This window comes from Delphinapterus leucas, chromosome 3 (assembly GCF_059928025.1).
Source record: "Delphinapterus leucas isolate spDelLeu-1000000601 "Yukka" chromosome 3, BTC_Dleu_Yukka2, whole genome shotgun sequence".
In the NCBI taxonomy this organism is placed as follows: Eukaryota; Metazoa; Chordata; class Mammalia; order Artiodactyla; family Monodontidae; genus Delphinapterus; species Delphinapterus leucas.
Genome location: NC_143131.1, coordinates 28013574 through 28033529, shown reverse-complemented (window position 1 = coordinate 28033529; position 19956 = coordinate 28013574). Strand labels below are relative to the sequence as shown.

Genomic DNA, 19956 nt, shown 5'->3' with positions numbered 1-19956 from the left:
ATGAATAAAACCCCTGATTTGGCTTCATATAGTTATTCAAAACTTGTGATACTTTTAAAAAGAAGGGGTTTACCCATTAGCTGAACATTACATTTTAAACACATGTGCTGGGACTTCCCTGGTGGTGCAGTGGTTAAGACTCGTGCTCCCAGTGCAGGGGGACCGGGTTCGATCCCTGGGGTCAGGGAGCTAGATCCCATAATGCATGCCACAACTAAGAGTTCACAAGCCACAACTAAAGAGCCCGACTGCCACAACTAAGGAGCCTGCCTGCTGCAACTAAGACCCGGCACAACCAAATGAATGAATGAATAAATAAATAAATAAATAAATATTTTAAAAAAGGACTGAACCTATGACCAAAAAGCTTTGTTAAAAAATAATAATAATAAAAAAATAAAACATGTGCTAGTTAGAGGTAATAATGTTTTAGGAGGAGGAAAAGATGTGAGTTTCTACTTTTTCTACAAGGTAAAAAAAAACACAACAAAAACCCTTCTGCCTAGAATAGCTTTTATGACTTTATATTTCTCTTGTATGTTTATACAAACCACTTGAACACACATCTTTATAAATATAGGAATAAAAACTACACTTCAGAGATACTGTGGTTCTTATAAATTAAAGGTTTGTGACAACCCTGCGTCGAGCAAGTATGTTGGTGCCATTTTTCCAACAGCATTGCTCATTTCTGTCATATTTGTCTCTGTCACATTTTGATAATTCTTACAATATTTCAATTTTTTTCATTATTATTATATTTGTTACGGTGATCTGTCATCAGTGATCTTTGATGAAACTATTGCAAAAAGATTATGACTCACCGAAGGCTCAGATGGTTAGCATTTTTTAGCAATAAAGTATTTTAAAGTTATTACATGTACATTATTTTTAAAGACATAATGCTATTGTACAATTAACAGACTACAGCATACTGTAAACATAACCTTCATATGCACTGGGAAGCCAAAAAATTCATGTGACTTACTTTACTGCCATATTCACTTTATTGCAGTGGTCTGGAACTGAACCTGCGTTATCTCCGAGGCATACCTGTATAGCCTTATAAGTCGTCTCAGATTCTCTGCTCAGAATGAAATTATTTATGTTGAGGAGACTGTAAACAATGTTTGTTTCTCTTACTCTCTCCTTGCTAAAGTGGAGGTATGTTAAAATTTTTTTTAAAAGGTACAATTTAATAATTCTGGGCCAGTCTAACATACTGGTAACCAAGTAGAAACATAAATAGTATTAACGTGCATTTAATGTAGTACATTATATGTTTCTAAGTGAACGCATGCCCCTTATTTCATGTGATACTCACAACAAGGGTATGAGTAGCTATAACTATACATCATCACTGTAGAAAGTCTGAAAAAATAAGGATCAATCAGAACGTTGACAGCCAGACGTAATCACCATTAACCTATATTTGACGGTCACCCCGACTCTGTGAGATGATCAGGGCAGACAGCACCATCCCTATTTTACAGTGCAGACAACTGTGGTTCAGGAAGATGCAATAACGTGCCCAAACGACCACCAATTAGTCAGTGGAGAAGCCGGCACCAGACCCAGGGGTTTCCTCCACTGGCCTAGCACTGCCCTTCCGTCATCAGCCGTAGGCCCTGTGCACAGGTAAGAGAGCGACTATATCTTTTGGCCAAATGATCTCACGACTCAGTACCTAGGCACCTCCCCGCACCAACCTGGTGATGTAGTATTACCAGGCTCCCAAGCAGTTTGAGTATTGAAATGAATGGCTCTATTGAAAGATAATTCTCCAATCATTATCCTTTCTTTCAGACAGATTAACGTATGCTTTACAGCATGCTCCATACTCATTCATATAATACTCACTAGATCCCAAGTAACTAAGAGAAATCAGTTACCTTCTCCACAGTTCCTCCTGGCTGATAACCAGTCACAGCCACTTTGACGGAAGTGGCCTGGACTTTCAAGTCCGGACCACACGGGTCACTGGCTCCATCGGTCAGGCTGGCCGTTTCTGAGCTCCTGGGCCTGGCCTCGGCCTCGGGCCTCTTGTGGTGTGGGCTGACCCTGGCCACTGGTTTGTGCCTGGACCCCAGGTTGTCATTCTTCTGCTGGAGGGAACTGGGGCTGTCCGTGCTCGCCAGACTCTGGGTGCCTGATCCGGCTTTGCACTCCAACTTGGGTGAACTCCTCGATCCTGAAAGTTCCTTCCTCCCCAGGCAGCCAGGGCTCCCCTCGGGGGCCTCTGAAGGGGCCAGTGGGTTGGCTGCATGTAAAAGGGTGCCCCCCACGCCTCCTGGGACACTCTCCTGTAAGTCCAGCGAGCTGCCAAGGAGAGGCACCGAGGAGGCCTTGCTGACCAGGGTTTTCTGGGGATGTGCCTCTTGGTTGATACCCGTGACCTTGGAAGAGGCCACTGAGACGCATGTAGAGCTGTCGTCTGTCAGAGGCCTGCTGGGACCTGAGAGGGTCCCCGGGAGGGAAATGCAGTCCCCTTCGCCATCAAACTCTTCTTCATCGCTGGCGTCGTCATCGTAGCAGCCCACCCTCCTCTGGCGGAGGAGAGGGTTTCGGAGGACCTGGGGGCTCCCAGGAAGACTGGCTTGCCTGACAATCGTCACCTGCTTGTGGAAGAGCCCAGAGGCCCGCTGACTTCCTAGAGACACAAGGCTGTTGGCCCTGGGTTTTCCTGGTTCCTTGTGAGCTGGCGGGGTTGGGGAAAGAAAAGTTGAATGAAACATCTTCCCATCTGGCGTGGTCTTTTAATCTGACCCCCCTCATTACACACGAGCATTTCCACGTTCACAAACGCCAGATACACACCTTCTGGCTACTGGACACCAGGCTGAAATGATACGGTTTCTCGGGATCTCCACAGAGCAGAGAGCTGGCTTCCCTCTCTCCTTTTCCTACTGGTCTCCCTTTTTGCTTTTCTACTTTTTAAAAATATCTTAACCTCTGGTTTGTTTCACTTAAACATGTGTGCTGCCTAGAGACAGAAATGTATTAACTTGTCAACATCCGTGATGTCTAACACATTACTGACTTGGACCTAAATGCTGCCGCCGAATATTCCTCTGTGGGAGGATGCCCGGGGACCAATGGGTCCTGCACACCTGGGCCTTCTTATCACCTGAGGTCCTTCCTTCATCTGCAAAAGTTGGGGGTGGGGCTTGATTAACGGGCACAGTGAAGCCTGAGATTACACATGATTTATAAACTCCAACCTGGGAAGGGAAGGAGAGCGTGGGCTGCTCTGCAAACTCTCCAGTTCTCGTTAAATGTAGTGAAAGATTACACGTGCTTCCGCCTTGCAACTTTTCTATCAGAGACCAGAGGAGGCACATCAAGTGCTCCAAATGAGCTAGACGGGTTCTCATCTGCCTCGCCTGAGACCAGGGATTTTCTTACGCAAACATGAGAAATGAGCAAAAGGAAACCACACCGGCAGGAATGAGAAGTCAGTATGGTTCACATCAGATTATTTCAGATTATACCGAGAAAATAATCAATGAGGTCTTTTTCTAAAAATCCCTATTTGATAATGTCTAAGTTCTGAATCTTTCACTCACTGCCCTCTTCGAAAGAATTAAGTTAGGGGCTAGCGAGGGAAGGAGTTTGGCTAGGATTGCCCTAAAACATAAGGCCATCAGGTTGCCAGCCACGATTTGGCGCCATAAATTCCAAGACTACACTGTGTAAATACCACCCAAAGGGGGGCGGTTCAGCATCCTTCAACACTGCGGGTACAGAACGTCAGCCCAGCCCATTTACCACAGAAGTGGGGGGCCAGCCACTAAGAGTGGGCTGCATTTTCCAAGAGCAAACTCTGAATTTAGCCAGGGTAGAAAGGTGGCTTCTACTCAACCAGAGGTGTGATTTCCAGTTCTCTTTTCGTATCCCAGCACCGTGACATATAAACCAACACATCGTGGAATCGGAAAAGTCATGGCTTACGGGAGGCGCCAGGCAGCTCCGCGGAGCTGCTGCAGCCACTTCCAGGGGGGTCCTCATCCTCGGAGCCGGCCACCACGAAGTCAGACAGCGGGCCTGGGACATCGTGAGCAAAGTACTGGGAGAGTTCAGATTCGGAGATCAGGGAGTCCTGTTGAAGAAGGCAGTGCGGGATGAGGAATTTGCACCAGAAGCAGATTATTTTAAACAGTAGCTGCATCCTATCTTCCCGAAAACACTTTGTTCTAATCTGTGGTCACTCAAAACAGCTCTGATGGTAAACACCTACTTCCATTTACTTTAGGATGGCGAAATTAAACACTGCATTAAAAGGCAATGGCTTCCAGACAATGTTTTTAAGCAATACTTTTTTGGCTGCGATCAGAAAAGCCACAGCAGCAAAACATCAACCATCCCAGGAGAAACACTGGAGGAAGAGGTAGGAAGTAGAATGGAATTCCAAGGCACTGGCTCAGCCTATTGATGAAACAACAAAACAGGAGAGTTTGACGCCTGTTCTCTGATCCACTGGGATTTGGGAAGGGCCACCTGAGAAAGATTCCACACTCTCCTTAAAGTTGCAGGTACCCTCCCGCAAACTGACCAGGGTCCCCCTTTATTATGAAGCAGCTATTTTTCAAAGTGTAGCTTAGTTCTTTTATTTTGTTGTTCTGTTCTTTTCCTGGATGAATATTTAATAAACACACATTTGTATACTTGTTCCCTAATGAACATTGTTGCCATTTCCTGTGTAAAGTGGCCAAAATGACTCATGGACAGAAATATGGGCTAGGATCTGTAGTTTGACTTATGGGCTTCAGGAATTGGTTTGTGGGCCAGCTGAGCGAGGCAGCAGTGTGTCTTGACTCACCTTTTTTGCAAGAGAAGGACTCTTCAAGGGGGTACCTGTTGGGGGAGAAATTCACCATATTGTCACTGAAGCTCAAATCCTTACGGACAGGCTCACCTCCTTAACTGGAGAAGAAGGAGCCAATCATATTAAACAAAACCTCCTTCGCTGCGTGGGTATGGACGTGCGTGCGCATGGACGTGCGTGCAGTCTACCTAGGTACCTGATCCCCATCCTGTCCCACTTCCCAACATTCTGCTTATGCTCCAAGCCCTCAGACGCGGCTACCTCCATGATGATCCTAGTTGGAAGAAACTTCTTCTGAATTTCAAAAATGTTTTATACTACCCATATACCAATCTCCATATGCACAATATAATTTAATTACAAGTGGATGCATCTCATCTCCTTCCTCGACTATTTACCTATCGGTGATCTGGCCCTGCAGGGCTTAGCACTAGGATCTAGGAAGTGTTCAGTGATATTTGATAAATGGATTGAAGGATGAATGAACCAAGGAAGACCACCCCAAAAAACTCATGGAAGAATGAGGGAGAGGGCTGAATATCTATTTTAGTTTTTAGTTGAAGGACAAAAAGACTCAGCATTGAGACTTTAAGTTATATTCCATGAGCAAAAAGATCTTGGGCTTGAGGATCATGGCTTAATAAAATCTTTTATAACTGACTGAATGGATATGTTGGGATTATGAGAGGACAGCCTTCAGGCAGGTCAGGAGAATGAGTTAGCTGAATAAAGAGCCCATTATGGCTATGCCTACTTTCAATATATTAATTATGGATGTAAATAACTAGGGTATTTCACGGTTGCCAAAAAACTGTATGCCTTCCTTTGCCTCTGACAACCAGTAACTCATGCCTCAGTCTCCTCCCGATATCAATCTTAATATTTGAGTTCAGACATGTCTGCAGAGCCCCTTTAGATATCCACTCTACAGGAAACATTACTTTTCAAACTTGATGCAAAGTTTCATATTTTAAATTCATATAAAATTCTTACTACCTCAATCCTTTCTCTGGTTGAACTTTCCACCTCAGAAGGGGAAATCATGATTTTTTGCAGCCTCTGTTACGCTTGAGTTGAAACTTTTAACTCATATAAAGAAATCCCAGGTTTTTGGATGGATTGTACCCTCCCTGCGTCTACCAAAACAGCTGGTATTTTGGTAGCACTTCATTTCCACCCAGAACATTTCAAATGAATTGCACATAAACACCTGAAATGCTGCTCACTCATTTCTGCAAATTATCTTAAAGGAGTATAAGAAGCAGGCATGGGTGGAACTTTAATACACCACATTAAATAACTGCAGAGATCAAAAGCAGCAGCGGCAGCAAAGAGAAAGCCTGGAATCTCTTTGACAGCTACTTCTGCCAAATGTGATAATTACCAAGACTCCAATAATACTGGGCAGGGGAGCGCCCCTGGGGGGAACTCAACGAGAAACTCTTCTGAATGTTGAATGAAGATGTGCAATTACAGTACCTAAGCCAGGAGAGGAATTGGCCTCTTTGCTCTCCTGATAAGTGCTGCGTGCTATCACTTCATCCATTTCCTGCTCGGAAACCTGGTTGTCAGCAGAAAGCACAAATTAGACGATTTTATTTATTTATTTTTCCCCAATAAAAGTAGCTAGGACCAGAGTCAGAGGCTGGAGTGCAGATAAAGAGGAAAACTGCAGGGCCAAAGACTATGACCACCCCCTGAAGCAATAAATCAGGGCATGTAAGGTAGTGTGGCTGGGTTAACGATTGCTTCAAACAATGTATTCAAAACAAGAACTTCAAAGGGTTCCCAAGTTCAGGAAGCAAAGCATTCAGCTCTGGTTACCAACAACATGGCTGATATGTGCCTCTCTCTAGAACACTCACTTCTAATTCTTTTTTCCTAAACTTTATTTAAACAATTTCAAACTTAGGTGAAACTTTCAAGAGTAGCACAAGAATAGTATACTCTTCACCTAGACTCACTATTTTGTAACATTCTGCCACATTTATACTCACGCTCCATCGTTACACACACACACCCCTATAACTTTTTACTAAACCATTTGGGAGTCAGTTACGGACATCGTGACCCTTCACCTGTAAATAATTTAGCAAGTATCTCCTAAAAACAAGGACCTTCTCTTAAATACCCCTGGTACTATTACCATGCTCAGGAAATTTAATGTTGATACAAACGACCGTCTAATATACCTTTCACATTCCTAATACTATCCTTCAGAAATGCTCAGAGACACTCAGAGTGTGTCTTCAGGCTGGAAATAATTCACCGAAAGTTTGACGCCAGGCTGGGAGGAGATAAAGATTTTCCTCGAGAAGGCAAATCAGCGCTCCGCTTCTTTGATCAATGTCTCGAGAGGAGAAAAATGTCAACTGAGTTAAACTGTGTGCACAGTGATGTGACCGATTTACATTCTGGTGCAAGCTCCTTATCTGTGGTGGACCTTTAGTGGCCTGTCACCCATCAACTTCCTTGCCTAGCAATGCTTTAGAGAAAAAAATGTTTTTGGTGGTGGTGGGAGGGCGCAGTGGGGCTAGGGTGGCGATCAGGCAACCCAGGGTCCTGGTCTCACGTCTATTTAGCAACCTTTAACCCCAAACAGTTCTGAGCCTTTGTCTTTCCTGGTGTTGACAATGTGAAAGAAACCAGGCCAATTCAAACCCTCAGTTAGCAGTTGTCTGATAGTTTCTTCCTGCTTAGATTTACATTATGCATTTGGGGGCAGAAAAACAACCAAACTACAAAAACTTTTCCCTTCTCAGTGCATCACAGAGGCACTCAGGGTCAGTGTGCTTCATGACTGGGGATAACTTTGACCGCTTGTTTAGGGTGAGTTCACCAGATCTCTCCTCAGGATTTGTTGCTATTGTCGTCGTCATTAATGAGTAATCTGTCAAGAGACAATTTGAAACTCCATCTGTATCCTGCTTCCCAATATATTTCCACTCAATGCTTTTAGCATCATTGATTATTCTTGCTGAATCAATAATTGCGATGAAGTTTTCAAAACGGTGATTTGATAACTATCTTTTCCTTCTATATTTATTGGTATCATGGTAAACTCATGGATTTCCGCACCCCCCATCAGTTGTTATCCATAACTGTAATTATTCGTGGGAAGATTTCTAAAAAGCCTGATACATGCTGAACTATGAGATATTTTAAAAAACAACTATGCAACTTGTACAGTTTCTTTTTTAAAGAATATTTTAAATGTAGAATGGTCATTTTGTGTACTAAAATAACATTTAGCATAAAAAATATCTGGATAAGCTTGCAATCTGCCTTAAGTAAATAAATATTTCTGTACAGGATTCAGCATGACGCTTTAACCTAACAGGTAAATCATTATCACATCATAGCTTTTATGTAAAACTCTCCAGTAGTCGTCACAGGAAATAAATATGTACACACACATGCACACAGGCATATCTCCCTGCCCCCGACATACCTTCATAAAGCAAAGAGTAATTTTGTATAATTGAGCCATTAAACAGAGGTTGCAAATTTTTCTTGATATTAGACTTTCAACATTCACAATTATTTTTCTGAGTGGGAAAAAAATGGCTGGGGTTTGAAACAAGTGAAAGATCTCCTGGATAACTCTAATCATGCTGAAAGCCGCAGGACCAATTAATAATGAGCCTCTGTTACTTTCTTCTACTTCACGTAAGCTAGAAGCTGCCACCCGAGCAGGTCTAGATCTTAGCTTGTCTAGACCTGGAGGGTTTGAATATCCCAATCGGGCAGCCACTGCTCCAGTCATTACGAGAAACAGAAGAAAAGAAAATCCTTGTGGTATTTCTCTTGGAACAACATGAAAACTGAGAAAGCACATACATTTAGTATCAAAATGTACTATTGGCATAAAATGTTGGGATAAGTGGTACAAAAATACATTCAACGTAAAATGGAATCTTGACCAAAAGGAAAATATAGTATGATGTTACAACTAAGAACACCATGTTTACCTAGGAGGAAACATGAAATCCAGTCAAACAAATACTGAAATTTGGTTTCACTGGACACATCTCCAGCACCATCCTGACGACCATATTACTGCGGCTAGAAACACGAGTCAACCCATGTGTTCCACGGGGTCACAGACCACCAGTCCACCAGGACTCTTATGCTTGGCACCGGAATGCTATTTTGATGTTTGATTGTACGGGCGAATTAGGCAGATGCTTTGGGCTGAGATTAGGCAGACCTCTGAACAAATCATGACCTGTGTTAGGCTGGAATGGATTTTGAAGTCGGGCATGCCTGGAAGCCAACAACTGCAGCCCACGGAGAACTTAATTTTCTATGTTGCTGAGGGATGTGCTGGGTCAGCCACAGCTTGTTGGGCTGCTCCCTAAGGTGAGAGGAGTGGCCACGTGGGTAGTGGGATCCAAGGGGGGACCCCGGAGGGAGGAGCTGAGACTATGAGGCAAAGTGGTGTTAAAAGTGACCCAGAGAGACTCATGGGGACAGCGGGGGGACAAAGTAGAACAGATTCTAAGGGAAAGTCAGGACTATAGAACAGAAAGGAGAAAAATGGGGGGTGCCAAGTAGAAAAAATGGAAAAAGGTGGAGGAAGCAGGACTTGATTTTCTATTAATGATATTTATTCAAGCAGTTTTTAATGTAAGACATTTTAAAGAATGCTCGTAGACAAGAGAAAATGATCTGGGGGAAAGAAAGTAGTGGGGTTGAGTTTGAATCAGTCTGACGGCAATCACTGTTCAAGCACTGTGGTCGACATCACCTTCCCAAATCAAGGCCTGGAGTCATAGCTGGATAGCGCTTATTTGTACAGGGGAAACTGGTCAACGAATGAACACCACCGAGACAGTGAAAATGACCCCATAAAGTTAATGCACTAAAGAAATCTCAGATGTGGCCCATGGGAGGACCTACCAGGTCTCCTGGCACAGACATCTTACTCTTAAAATGGCATAAGAGTCCATCCAGTACAGCAGCCTGGGACCATTTAGGATGTAATCGAATAATACTACAAATAATACAAAAGGGGCGGCCACATGACGGGCATGGGAAGAGCTAATGTTCTTAATAAGCATTTTGAGTTGTTGAAAGGTCAAATTTTGTAAAATACAACCTGATTACCATGTTAGAGATAGGCTAATTTTAAAAGATTTTTACCTGGAGTGCTCAAAAACAACAAAAATTCGTGCTCGAAATGGGTTGAGTTGAACTTGCTAAAGTGTCCTGTGGTTAGCTTAAAAAATTAAAAGCAATCGCATAAGTAGAAGAGATACAACCAAGTAAATAGCAGAGGCCAACGATACGGGGGCTATGATTATCGGCAAGTTAGTATGGGCCAACTATGTGATACTGATGCTGAAAAAAAATTAGTGGGCTCTTAAGCCTTAATTACACCTGAGTATTCTGCTCCGGTCAAGGAGGGCCTGGACAGATCACCTAGTTTACTGCTCTCAGATTTTCTGGATGCAGAAACCCAAAGAGGTTAAGTATCTCACCAGAAATCGAGCCATCAGCTGGGGGTTACTCAGAACCCAGCACTCCTACCTTCCACAAATTTTAAATTCACCAAACATATTGTCAACATTTTCTAATAAAATTTTCTGAGTGTGGAGACGAAGAAGTCCAGATCAGTGATTTCATTTCCCGTGTGTATCAGTTACCTTGGTCACTGTGTGGCCACAGGCTGATTCCCATCCCCAGCTGGGTGAACTGTCTCATCAAAGAGTAGGCATAGGAACATGTGTGTCATTGCTACTGGACAAATAGCTGTCTTCCCATACTCAGGAGAGTATGAAATACTTCACCTTTGGATTAGGGTGCCGGCCGATGACCAGGCGAACGGGTCCTGGGGGGCATTTGCTCAAGATGGCGTGGACTTTGCTCAAAGCAGCATGGCGGACGTTGACTGAGTTCACTTCCAGGATTTGATCTCCGCGGCTAGGGAGGCAACATGATCAACTCTGCGATAACAGTTAGCTTTTTACAAGATTTCCTTCTGGGAGAGGTTTATAATATGAAATCTTTTCTGAACACTTTAACAAAGCAAATGACATCCTTTCATCCTTGCATACGTATAAAAAAGCAACACAGTCATAAACACATTCGGTTTTAAACTGACAAAGACCATTACGCATACCTATCTGCATTTTCAGAAGTAGTAAAGTTAAATAAAATTGATAATAAGGACAACAATGAAGGCTACCATTTCTTGAACACATAGTATATGCCAGGCACTACACAGAGAGATTTACATAACAATGCTTTGAATAGGTATTATTATTCCCATTATGTAGATAAAGCCACAGGCTCAGAGAGGTTACCCAGATGTCACACACTGTTGATCTCAGGTCTGTCTACCTTCTGATCATCAAGTAACAGTCTCTCGACCACCATCAGTTTCTCTTTCCTTACCATCTTGAAATGATTATTGTAATATAATTTAAGAAGGAAATATCTGAAGCTCAAAGGTTACCCAAGAATTTGTAAAAACGTTTCAAATTTGAACAAATGAGAAATTGGGGACAAGATGCCCATTTTGACTTGAAATTACAGGGAGAGAACTCAGTACGAGAGAACAAAGACTCTTTATGTGGGGTTTGAAGAATGTTCATTTGGCAGGCTCCAGACATATGGAACCATTCAAGAAAGAAACATCATCTTGGGATGTCATTAAAGGATTTTTTTTCCTTGGGTTCTAAAAGTATATTTTCTTTAATGTACTTTGGATGATTTGCTAAATTTTTTTCGGTATGGAACTTCACTCTGAAGATTAACTAAAAACATAATATAATCTATTAACAGCACCCCAAAATGGCAACCTCAAGGAATGTCATTTTGTCAATTCCTCAACTGCTCAAGGACTTAGAAACTTCGAGGGGAGAAAGATGATACTGTCTGTGCAGAGTGCTTCGTGCAATACGTGTGCATTCTTGTGAAGTTTAGGTGGGCACAGACCCACTGCAATTACTATATAATAGAACACCTAAACCTCTCTTGTATAAACAGAATACCCAATCTACAACTCAACTAGCCGAAATGAGAAATCAGACACGTGGTGATTTCAGACAGTAAGCATCTAGACGTCACCTCTTAAAAAGGAGTAAAACAACAGGAAAGGTTCAGGAGATTGTACTTAATAATAAAGGCCTCCTGTTCAAGGGCATGATTTCTGGACTCTCTTGTATCCAGTGATTCTGAAACCATTTTGAGAAGTTCCCAGTATCTCCTATGAATTTTACATAAATGAATATAAAAGTGAAAGAAAATATTTGGATAATCATAGATATCTATATAGAGTTGTACTGTGTCAGGTTTCTGAGACTGAACTTCTGAGTCCAAATAGAAAAAAATTGGTAGGGAAAGCCAAGATCTGGAGTTCTTGAATTCAACCAAATTTCATTTATATTATCTTTTCATCTTTGGAGGTGTTTTTGATTGTAATCCTGGCTATATGACTGCAAATAATACAAACATTTAGAATCCCACAGGGGAATGTAACAGGGCAGGTATCTTACATATGTATGTATTCACATATTCACAAACACACCAGAACTCTAAACTTTCAGGTTTACAACCAACCTCAGATTGCTCTCCATCTTGGCCACTGATCCAGGGGCAAGGCTGTGAATGTAGATGCCCGGAGGGCTGTTTTCTAGGGCCAGGCAGCAGGCACCAATGCCTAATCCAACTCTGGGCTCTGTGGGAGGCATCATTGAAAGAAAACAAAATTAAAAACAACAACAACAAAAACTGAAAAGCAGTATTAAGTGATTTGAAATGGCATTAATGTATATGTTGACCAATAACCATTTATTTTTGGACCAGACTCAGAATACAAATTTTGCTTTTCTTTGTCAATAGGGCCATATTCTGTTAATGAGTCCATGGCAGAACCAGGGGCTAACTATGGACTGTGAATTACTCAATCAATGATCCATCCTCTTCTTAGTCTAAAGAGCCTCCTCGAAGCTGCTTTTGGAAATAGGCAGAGTCCAAGTAATATCTTCTATTCTGCATACACAACTTTAGGTTTTCTTTCGCCTCTCTTTTTAGCAACTAATCTCTTGGTTATTTAATTGCTCACCATATTTCTATAGCTGGTGGGGAGGAAAAGGAGACAAAGATTAAAAGTGATAACATTTGGTGTCACCCAGGACTTTCAGTTACTGGTGTTTACTGTATTCTTGACTATATTCTTCATTCTTTAAAATGTTTTATTAGCCCTAGAATTAAGCTAGTCAGTGATGTTTTTCACATGAGTCTCTGACACACCGTGATTCATCTGGAGAGAGCTTAGAAAATCGTGCTACTGGTAACTTCCCTTCAGTAAAATAACTAAAATCTCTACTTTTGATCCCACTGTCCACTTAGAGAATAACATATGTTGTTGGTAGCAGAGTGTTCCAAAGGAGCAATTCATAGAAAAAAATATAAAAAATTAACCTAAGAACAGATTACAAATTATTATTTCAGAGAATGTAACAAAAATGAGGAAGAGCTGGTATCACCTTTGTTGAGGGTTACTTCCATGACAATTCTGTCCTTTGGCCCGGGGGCCTTTCGTCCCAGGGACGAAGAACTGGCTTCATCGGCACACACCGCTGAGGTTCCCCCACTGGTGTTGAAGTTTGGGGAGCTGGATCTGCTCATGTGTGTGGGTGTGGAGCAGGGTGTGAGGCTTGGGCTCAGTAACTTGGTGCGTACCGTTAAGACAAATAATCCACTCCGGATTTGCTGAAAAAACAAGAAGAAAGAAGGGCTAAAACATTCAGGCTGTCCTTTTATCAAAGGGTGAAAAAAAAAAAAATCACCAAATCCAAACCAGAAAGAAATAAAGAAAAACAAAGAAGACAAAGGCGATCAATAAGAATGTCGTTACCTTAAAGGTATGAATGGCTTCTTGAAATGTCAAGCCCTTGATTGGTATTCCATTTACATCTAGGATTTCATCCCCTAGTGACCAAATTTGAGAATTGCATTAACATCAAGTTTTTGTTTACTGGAATCTGCTTGGTCAGTACTAGAATAAGATACCATATGGTCCCTGATTTACAACTCTATAAGATGAATTTTATTGTTCCAATCTATTTTCATTAGCTTAGCTCCAAGGAATGTCACAAAATGGGACAATAAATGACAATGCATATTCTTTTGCAGTAATTCTATATTACCGTCTTTAACTAAAACAACTGTGGGAAGCATCAAGATCTTATTCTCTAGCCACTGCCAAGTCTGATAATAGATGTTCTACATTTAGAGATCAAACTACAAAAACTGAATTCCTAGTCTTTTCTTATAGTTTTTGTTTTACAACTTAAACCCACTGGCAGTGAAGCACAAACACACGTAACATATGAGAAGCCTTGCCTATATTTGCAGAAAGACATGGCGTGTGAAAAATGGTTTAAATGATAGAGACAAAAAAACTCGTGAGATATTATTTAGGAGTGGCAGCCCCCCGTCTACATCCAGCCCCATAGTCTAGATGCCTGGTCTTACTGATGGCGTTCAAGGTTCTCAGTCATTAAGCTGGCTAGTTATTATACGCTTCTATCTAAGAGATTACTGTAGACTAATATCAAATTGCTTTCTCTCTCTCGCTCGCTCTCTTTCTCTCTTCTCCCTCAAACTATCCTGGACTCATCGTCAACTCCAAGAAGGCACAGGTCATTTTTCAAGTTGTTGATAGTGTCTGCTGGGAACATAAAAGAACTTGGACATCCTGTTGACTTAACAGAGCTAGTTTCCGGTTTTGTACTCTTGTGACATGGTCTGTTTTGGGGAATAGCAGTTCATCAAAAACACTACAAAGATGTGCAAGAGAGAAGAACAGATGAACCTTGCACAGCAGTATGGTACAGAAGAGGAACTCCCTTTACTTACAACAAAGTACAAAGCAGCCTAAGAACACACATTTTCTCCTCTCGTGAACAGCCAATCCCAGGAGCACGTAGGGTAATCCATTAAAGGAATCCTGTATATGAGTTTAAAAAGGTAGCAGTACCCCACCCATTTGTTATGTGCCTTCTCTTTAATGCAATTACAGAAGTTGTAAACTAAGTGAAATAATCTCTTTAAAAATCACCTGGTATAACCGATTACTCAACTAGGCGAGGGTTTTGGTTTGTTTCCACCTGGGCAAAGGGTAGAAACATTAACATAATGGCTCATGCTCTTAAAAATCTTTGCAAGATTACTTAAAAGACAGATCATCCAACAGGTTGAAAATCCATTCTGATGACTTCTATTTATTGTAAGTGAATACATATGAAAATACAGTATTTAGGAGAAGCAAGTGCTGTTAACCTCTCCTATCGATTTCTTTTTTCCCCTCCACTTTGTTCCATTCTACTGGCATTGCAGGATGAATTTCAATCAAGTGAACACATGGCACATCCATTATAAAAATGCTTGGCTAAAATTTTATATTGTTGTGAAACTAGACACAAACACCACCTGGGAGTTAACCCTTCCTCTGAGACAGAAATAAATATTCTGCCATCAAAATATTAAGCCTGGGCTTCCCTGGTGGCACAGTGGTTAAGAATCCGCCTGCCAATGCAGGGGACACGGGTTCAATTCCTGGTCCGGGAAGATCCCGCATGCCACGCAGCAACTAAGCCCGTGCGCCACAACTACTGAGCCTGCGCTCTAGAGCCTGTGAGCCACAACTACTGAGCCCACGTGCCACAACTACTGAAGCCACGTGCCTAGAGCCTGTGCTCCACAAGAGAAGCCACCACAATGAGAAGCCCACACACCCCAACAAAGAGTAGCCCCCGCTCGCTGCAACTAGAGAAAGCCCACGAGCAGCAAAAAAGACCCAATGCAGCCAAAAATAATAAATTAATTTTAAAAAATTAAGCCCAGTCACGGATTATCGTTAGTACACAGGCTTCTGGGATTGCTCTACCTACAGAAAAGGAGGCTCCAATTCACTCTTAATCAGTTTTAAGCAAATAAGCTGGTTAAACACAACATCACCTATCTTTGGACCAACTGAACTGAACAGTCACAGCATTTCTGAAGGTAACTAGAAATAGTGCGATTCAATCATTCCATGCAGGAAGTATGGAATAAGGAGGAGAAAAATCAGGACTCATGAACAAGTTCTGGGGATCTAAGGTACAGCATGGGACCTATAGTTAACAAGACTGTTATATACTTGAAAATTGCTAAGAGAGTAGATGTTAAATGTTCTCACCACACAAGCACACAAAAGGTCATTATGTGAGGTGATGGAGGTGTTCACTAACCTTGTCTGGCAATCATTTTGCAATATATGTGTGTCAAATCATGTTGTACACCTTCAATACACGCAGTTATCAATTATATCTCAGTAAAGCTGGGAGCAAAAAAGTGCTTGTCTAGTATGTTTACATGTGTGCAAAATGGTAGGTGCTATGGAGCGTGTAAAAGATGTTTCTGTACTCCAGCCCCAAAGCAAGAATGCACTGCAAACTCTCAGGAATTTTCAAGGCAAGGAACACAATCAAAGACCCAGGGGACAAGACAGACATTTAAAGACATTCAAGCCACTTCTCACGTAATGTCTCATTTAATCCTCACTACAAGTCCTCAAGGTACGTATTAATATCCCAAGTTTACAACAGAGGAAAGTGAAGCTCAGGTTCTATCAATTGTCCAAGGTCATGATGTAGTAAGTGCTGGATTCAGCCCAGGTCTACCTGACTACCAAGCCCACAGACTTAGCTGCTGTGCCATTTGCTTCACATCCTGCAAGGAGGCAGATTCTCCTGGAATCAAAGCTCACTGGCACTGAGGACCACCAAGAGGCCTTCTCCTACCTTCTTTAAGCCTTCCATCCTCTGCAGCTGATCCATTTGGGAAAATGGTCTTGACAAAAATCCCCATCTGTCCTCGAATGCAGTCTCGACCTCCAGCAATGCTAAAGCCAAGGCCCTACACGCAAAGGAGGTGGGGGTCCAGGTTGTCAGTGTGGTATTTAACTAAGGGCATCCTTTCCCATTGCAGTATTTCACTGAGGGCACCCTTCTCATTGTAGTATTTAACTGAGGTGTCCTTCCCAAACAGGCTCAGAGTTAAGCTAACTAGCTGTAAAGTCAAATCTGTGTTCCCTTCACCATTTCCCTCCTCAGATCCATTTGCATTGTGCTAGCTATGCATTACATTAAAGGGTGAAAGTTTTAGGTAAACATATGAAATTGCTAGATTTGACAATCTTTGATCTCCAAAGATGTCAATTTCACATGGATCAACTAATAGCTCATGAGAGTCATTTCACACTGTGCAGGTGCCATATTTGTTTTATTCTTTTGTTTTTGTATAATATCAAAATGGATATTTTGGTATTTGTATAATATCAAATTATTTATACTATTCCTCTTATAATAATGGCAATGCCATGAAATTCATTCCAAAGGATAACTGGGATTATTCTCTGAAGCTGCAGGGTCTGCCTTTCTTTCAATAGTGGTAAAAGTTGGGGCATTTACCCCATCCTTGATTGTGCCCTAGCTGCCAGGTGGTGACTCCTGAAATCATAAGGGCAAATATGGTATGATGTCACTTGGAGGCCCACAGGAAAGGATGCCAGGGAATCCAATCAAATCCACCCAAAGACCACTTAATCTATTCTTCTTTATACCTTTTACTTTTTATTTCATGTAAAAACAACACTGAAAAGTAACCATTTAAAACATATATGCTAACATTTACCTGGAGAGCAAAACAACGTACAGAAAGGAGCTCACCTTGCCTTTCTCTTTGTACAGGCCAATGATAGAGATGACCGATGGCCGAATGAGTCTCCAAGGAGATTCCACCTGAGTAGTACTTAGCGAGCGAGTAGACTTCTTCACAATGTGGTATTCCTAGAAGTCGGCACATGAGGTCAGAGGTAGTCTCACTCATCCTGCTGTGGTCTCTGGCATAAAAATATACTCAGATTTGGAAAACCTCAGTTGTCTTTTGTGTTAGACAGCCATTGCCCTCTGGTCCGTATCTGGTCCAGTGGCTTAAATAAAGTTTATTATAAAGAACATTGAAGGAACAGCCCCAACTGTGACTGGCGGTCATGCTTTCTTCCCCCCACATAAAGAACTGCTTGGCAACCACCTGGGGCTGCTCCTTCCTTGACCCTACTCCACAGATCCTACTTCTCGCTTTCTGGATTTCAGTTAGGAACCAGAAACTGAGAGGCCTCGGAGATACAGAATGACCATCCTCTGGTCGGGTTCTCCCTTGGAAGTCACCCTCGCCCCACCCCAAGTTCACAATCATGGTTAGAAAGTATCTCACCATTTGAAGTTTAATTCACTCACTCAAAACTCAGCAAGCCCTTGTTTCTTATAAAACCCAAACCGCAAACCCAGACAACTGTTATTTAGTATAAAAGATCCCGCTGAGAGACTGCAGCAGCTTTAGTTCTAATCCCTCACATTTGGAAAATAAAATACTTTCCCACAAGCCACACTTTCCCTTCCTGGCACACAGCAGCTCAAAATCTCGATCTCTTTTTCCTGTCCATCACCCACCACATCCACGTGTGTAAGCAGGGTGCACTATTTATAACAAGAGACTGAACGAATCTCTTGCTAAAGCATTGCGACAATCTAGCTCCTTGCTGTTCTTCTTCGTTTTTTTAAAAAAATTAATTAATTAACTTTTGGCTGCATTGGGTCTTCGTTGCTGCGTGCAGGCTTTCTCTAGTTGTGGCGAGCAGGGGCTACTACTCTTCGTTGAGGTGCACAGGCTTCTCATTGCGGTGGCTTCTCTTGTTGAGGAGCACGGGCTCTAGGCACACAGGCTTCAGTAGTTGTGGCATGTGGGTTCAGTAGTTGTGGCTCACGGGCTCTAGAGCGCAGGCTCAGTAGTTGTGGCGCATGGACTTAGTTGCTCTGCGGCATGTGGGATCTTCCCGGACCAGGGCTCGAACCCGTGTCCCCTGCATTGGCAGGCAGATTCTTAACCACTGCACCACCAGGGAAGCCCCGCTATTCTTCTTAGAATAATAAATTGCTTAAATGACACAGATATTCTAGCATAAACAAAAAATGCTAAAAAATCATTTCATGTTTAATATGAGAAAAGAGACACTAGAAAATAGTTTATCCTTAATTAGCATATTCAAAGTTAGAAATGAGATATCTGCTAATGATATTTTCATATTCTTGGCAACTTAGAACAATTGTATTTTGCTGTTTTACAAAATTATCTGTCAGCCATGTTGGCCTCCCAGACTCTGATTCATTAAAAAAATGACATTGGCTTGGCCAGGTTACCACCCTTTTACTGAAACCATCATGGGAATAGCCATACATAGCTCTCAAATACAGAGGTTCATGTGCAGACTCATAAGGGAACTCTTTCTCTGACCACCAACCTCCAGCAGCACCTCATTCCATCTCCCCTTTGGGAACCAGAGGCCAGCAGGTTTCACTCTTCTCTTGAAGAGTTTCAGGGGTCCCACTACATTTTTAGACCTCTGTTTTCCAATATGGCAGCCACTAACCACCCGTGGCTATCCATATTTAAATTGAGATGAATTAAAATTAAAAACGCACTCCTCGGTCTCACTAGCCACTTTTCATGTGCTTAAAAGACATACGTGGCTACCATATTGGGCAGTACAGACATAAAACATTTCTATCACTGCAGAAAGGTTTACTGGGTAGCTCTATTCTAGAGAATACTTTTTAGTGGAGGGAGAGAAGAAAGAAAGAAAAAAAAAGAAAGAGAGAAAGAGAGAAAAAAAGAAAGAAAGAAAGAAAGAAAAGAAAGGAGGGAGGGAGGAAGAAAAGAAAGTAGAGAGGGAGGGAGGGAGGGAGGGAGGAAGGAAGGAAGTTAGGAAGGAAGTGAATCCTGGGAGAAAAAAAAAAAGGCAGAAAATAAGAGAAGACAAGGGAAAGAACAACTTGAAGAGGAAAAAAAAAAAAGTTTCTTCTTTAAAATCTTCACTAGCCTGTGCTTCCTGGTTCCTAGAAGCCTGGTTAGAAGAAATAGGTATTCCTAGGCTATAAATACGGTCAGGTTTCCTCAGCGGGTCAGTAAGGAAATCAGCACCTCAATGCTGGACATCCTTGGCCATGATGGTAGCAGATCCGCTCTCACCTTCCTCACTAACTAAAATTGTCTGAAACGCGGCTCTCCTATGACTGCTT

At 42.1% G+C, this 19956-nt stretch overlaps 1 protein-coding gene across 13 annotated transcripts in view; it reads right to left on the bottom strand.

Moving 5' to 3' along the window:
* Nucleotides 1-19956, bottom strand: part of PDZD2 (PDZ domain containing 2) — a 383590-nt gene that overhangs the window by 32163 nt on the left and 331471 nt on the right. For all 13 annotated transcript variants that reach the window (XM_022564757.3, XM_089908715.1, XM_089908723.1 and 10 more), the window contains 10 exons: nucleotides 17548-17667; nucleotides 16621-16735; nucleotides 13692-13765; nucleotides 13321-13546; nucleotides 12392-12509; nucleotides 10618-10750; nucleotides 6305-6386; nucleotides 4820-4854; nucleotides 3952-4099; nucleotides 1893-2698 (listed from right to left, as the gene is read on the bottom strand). In XM_022564757.3, the coding sequence (XP_022420465.2) occupies nucleotides 1893-2698; nucleotides 3952-4099; nucleotides 4820-4854; nucleotides 6305-6386; nucleotides 10618-10750; nucleotides 12392-12509; nucleotides 13321-13546; nucleotides 13692-13765; nucleotides 16621-16735; nucleotides 17548-17667 (1857 nt within the window). The remainder of the gene's footprint in view (nucleotides 1-1892; nucleotides 2699-3951; nucleotides 4100-4819; nucleotides 4855-6304; nucleotides 6387-10617; nucleotides 10751-12391; nucleotides 12510-13320; nucleotides 13547-13691; nucleotides 13766-16620; nucleotides 16736-17547; nucleotides 17668-19956) is intronic.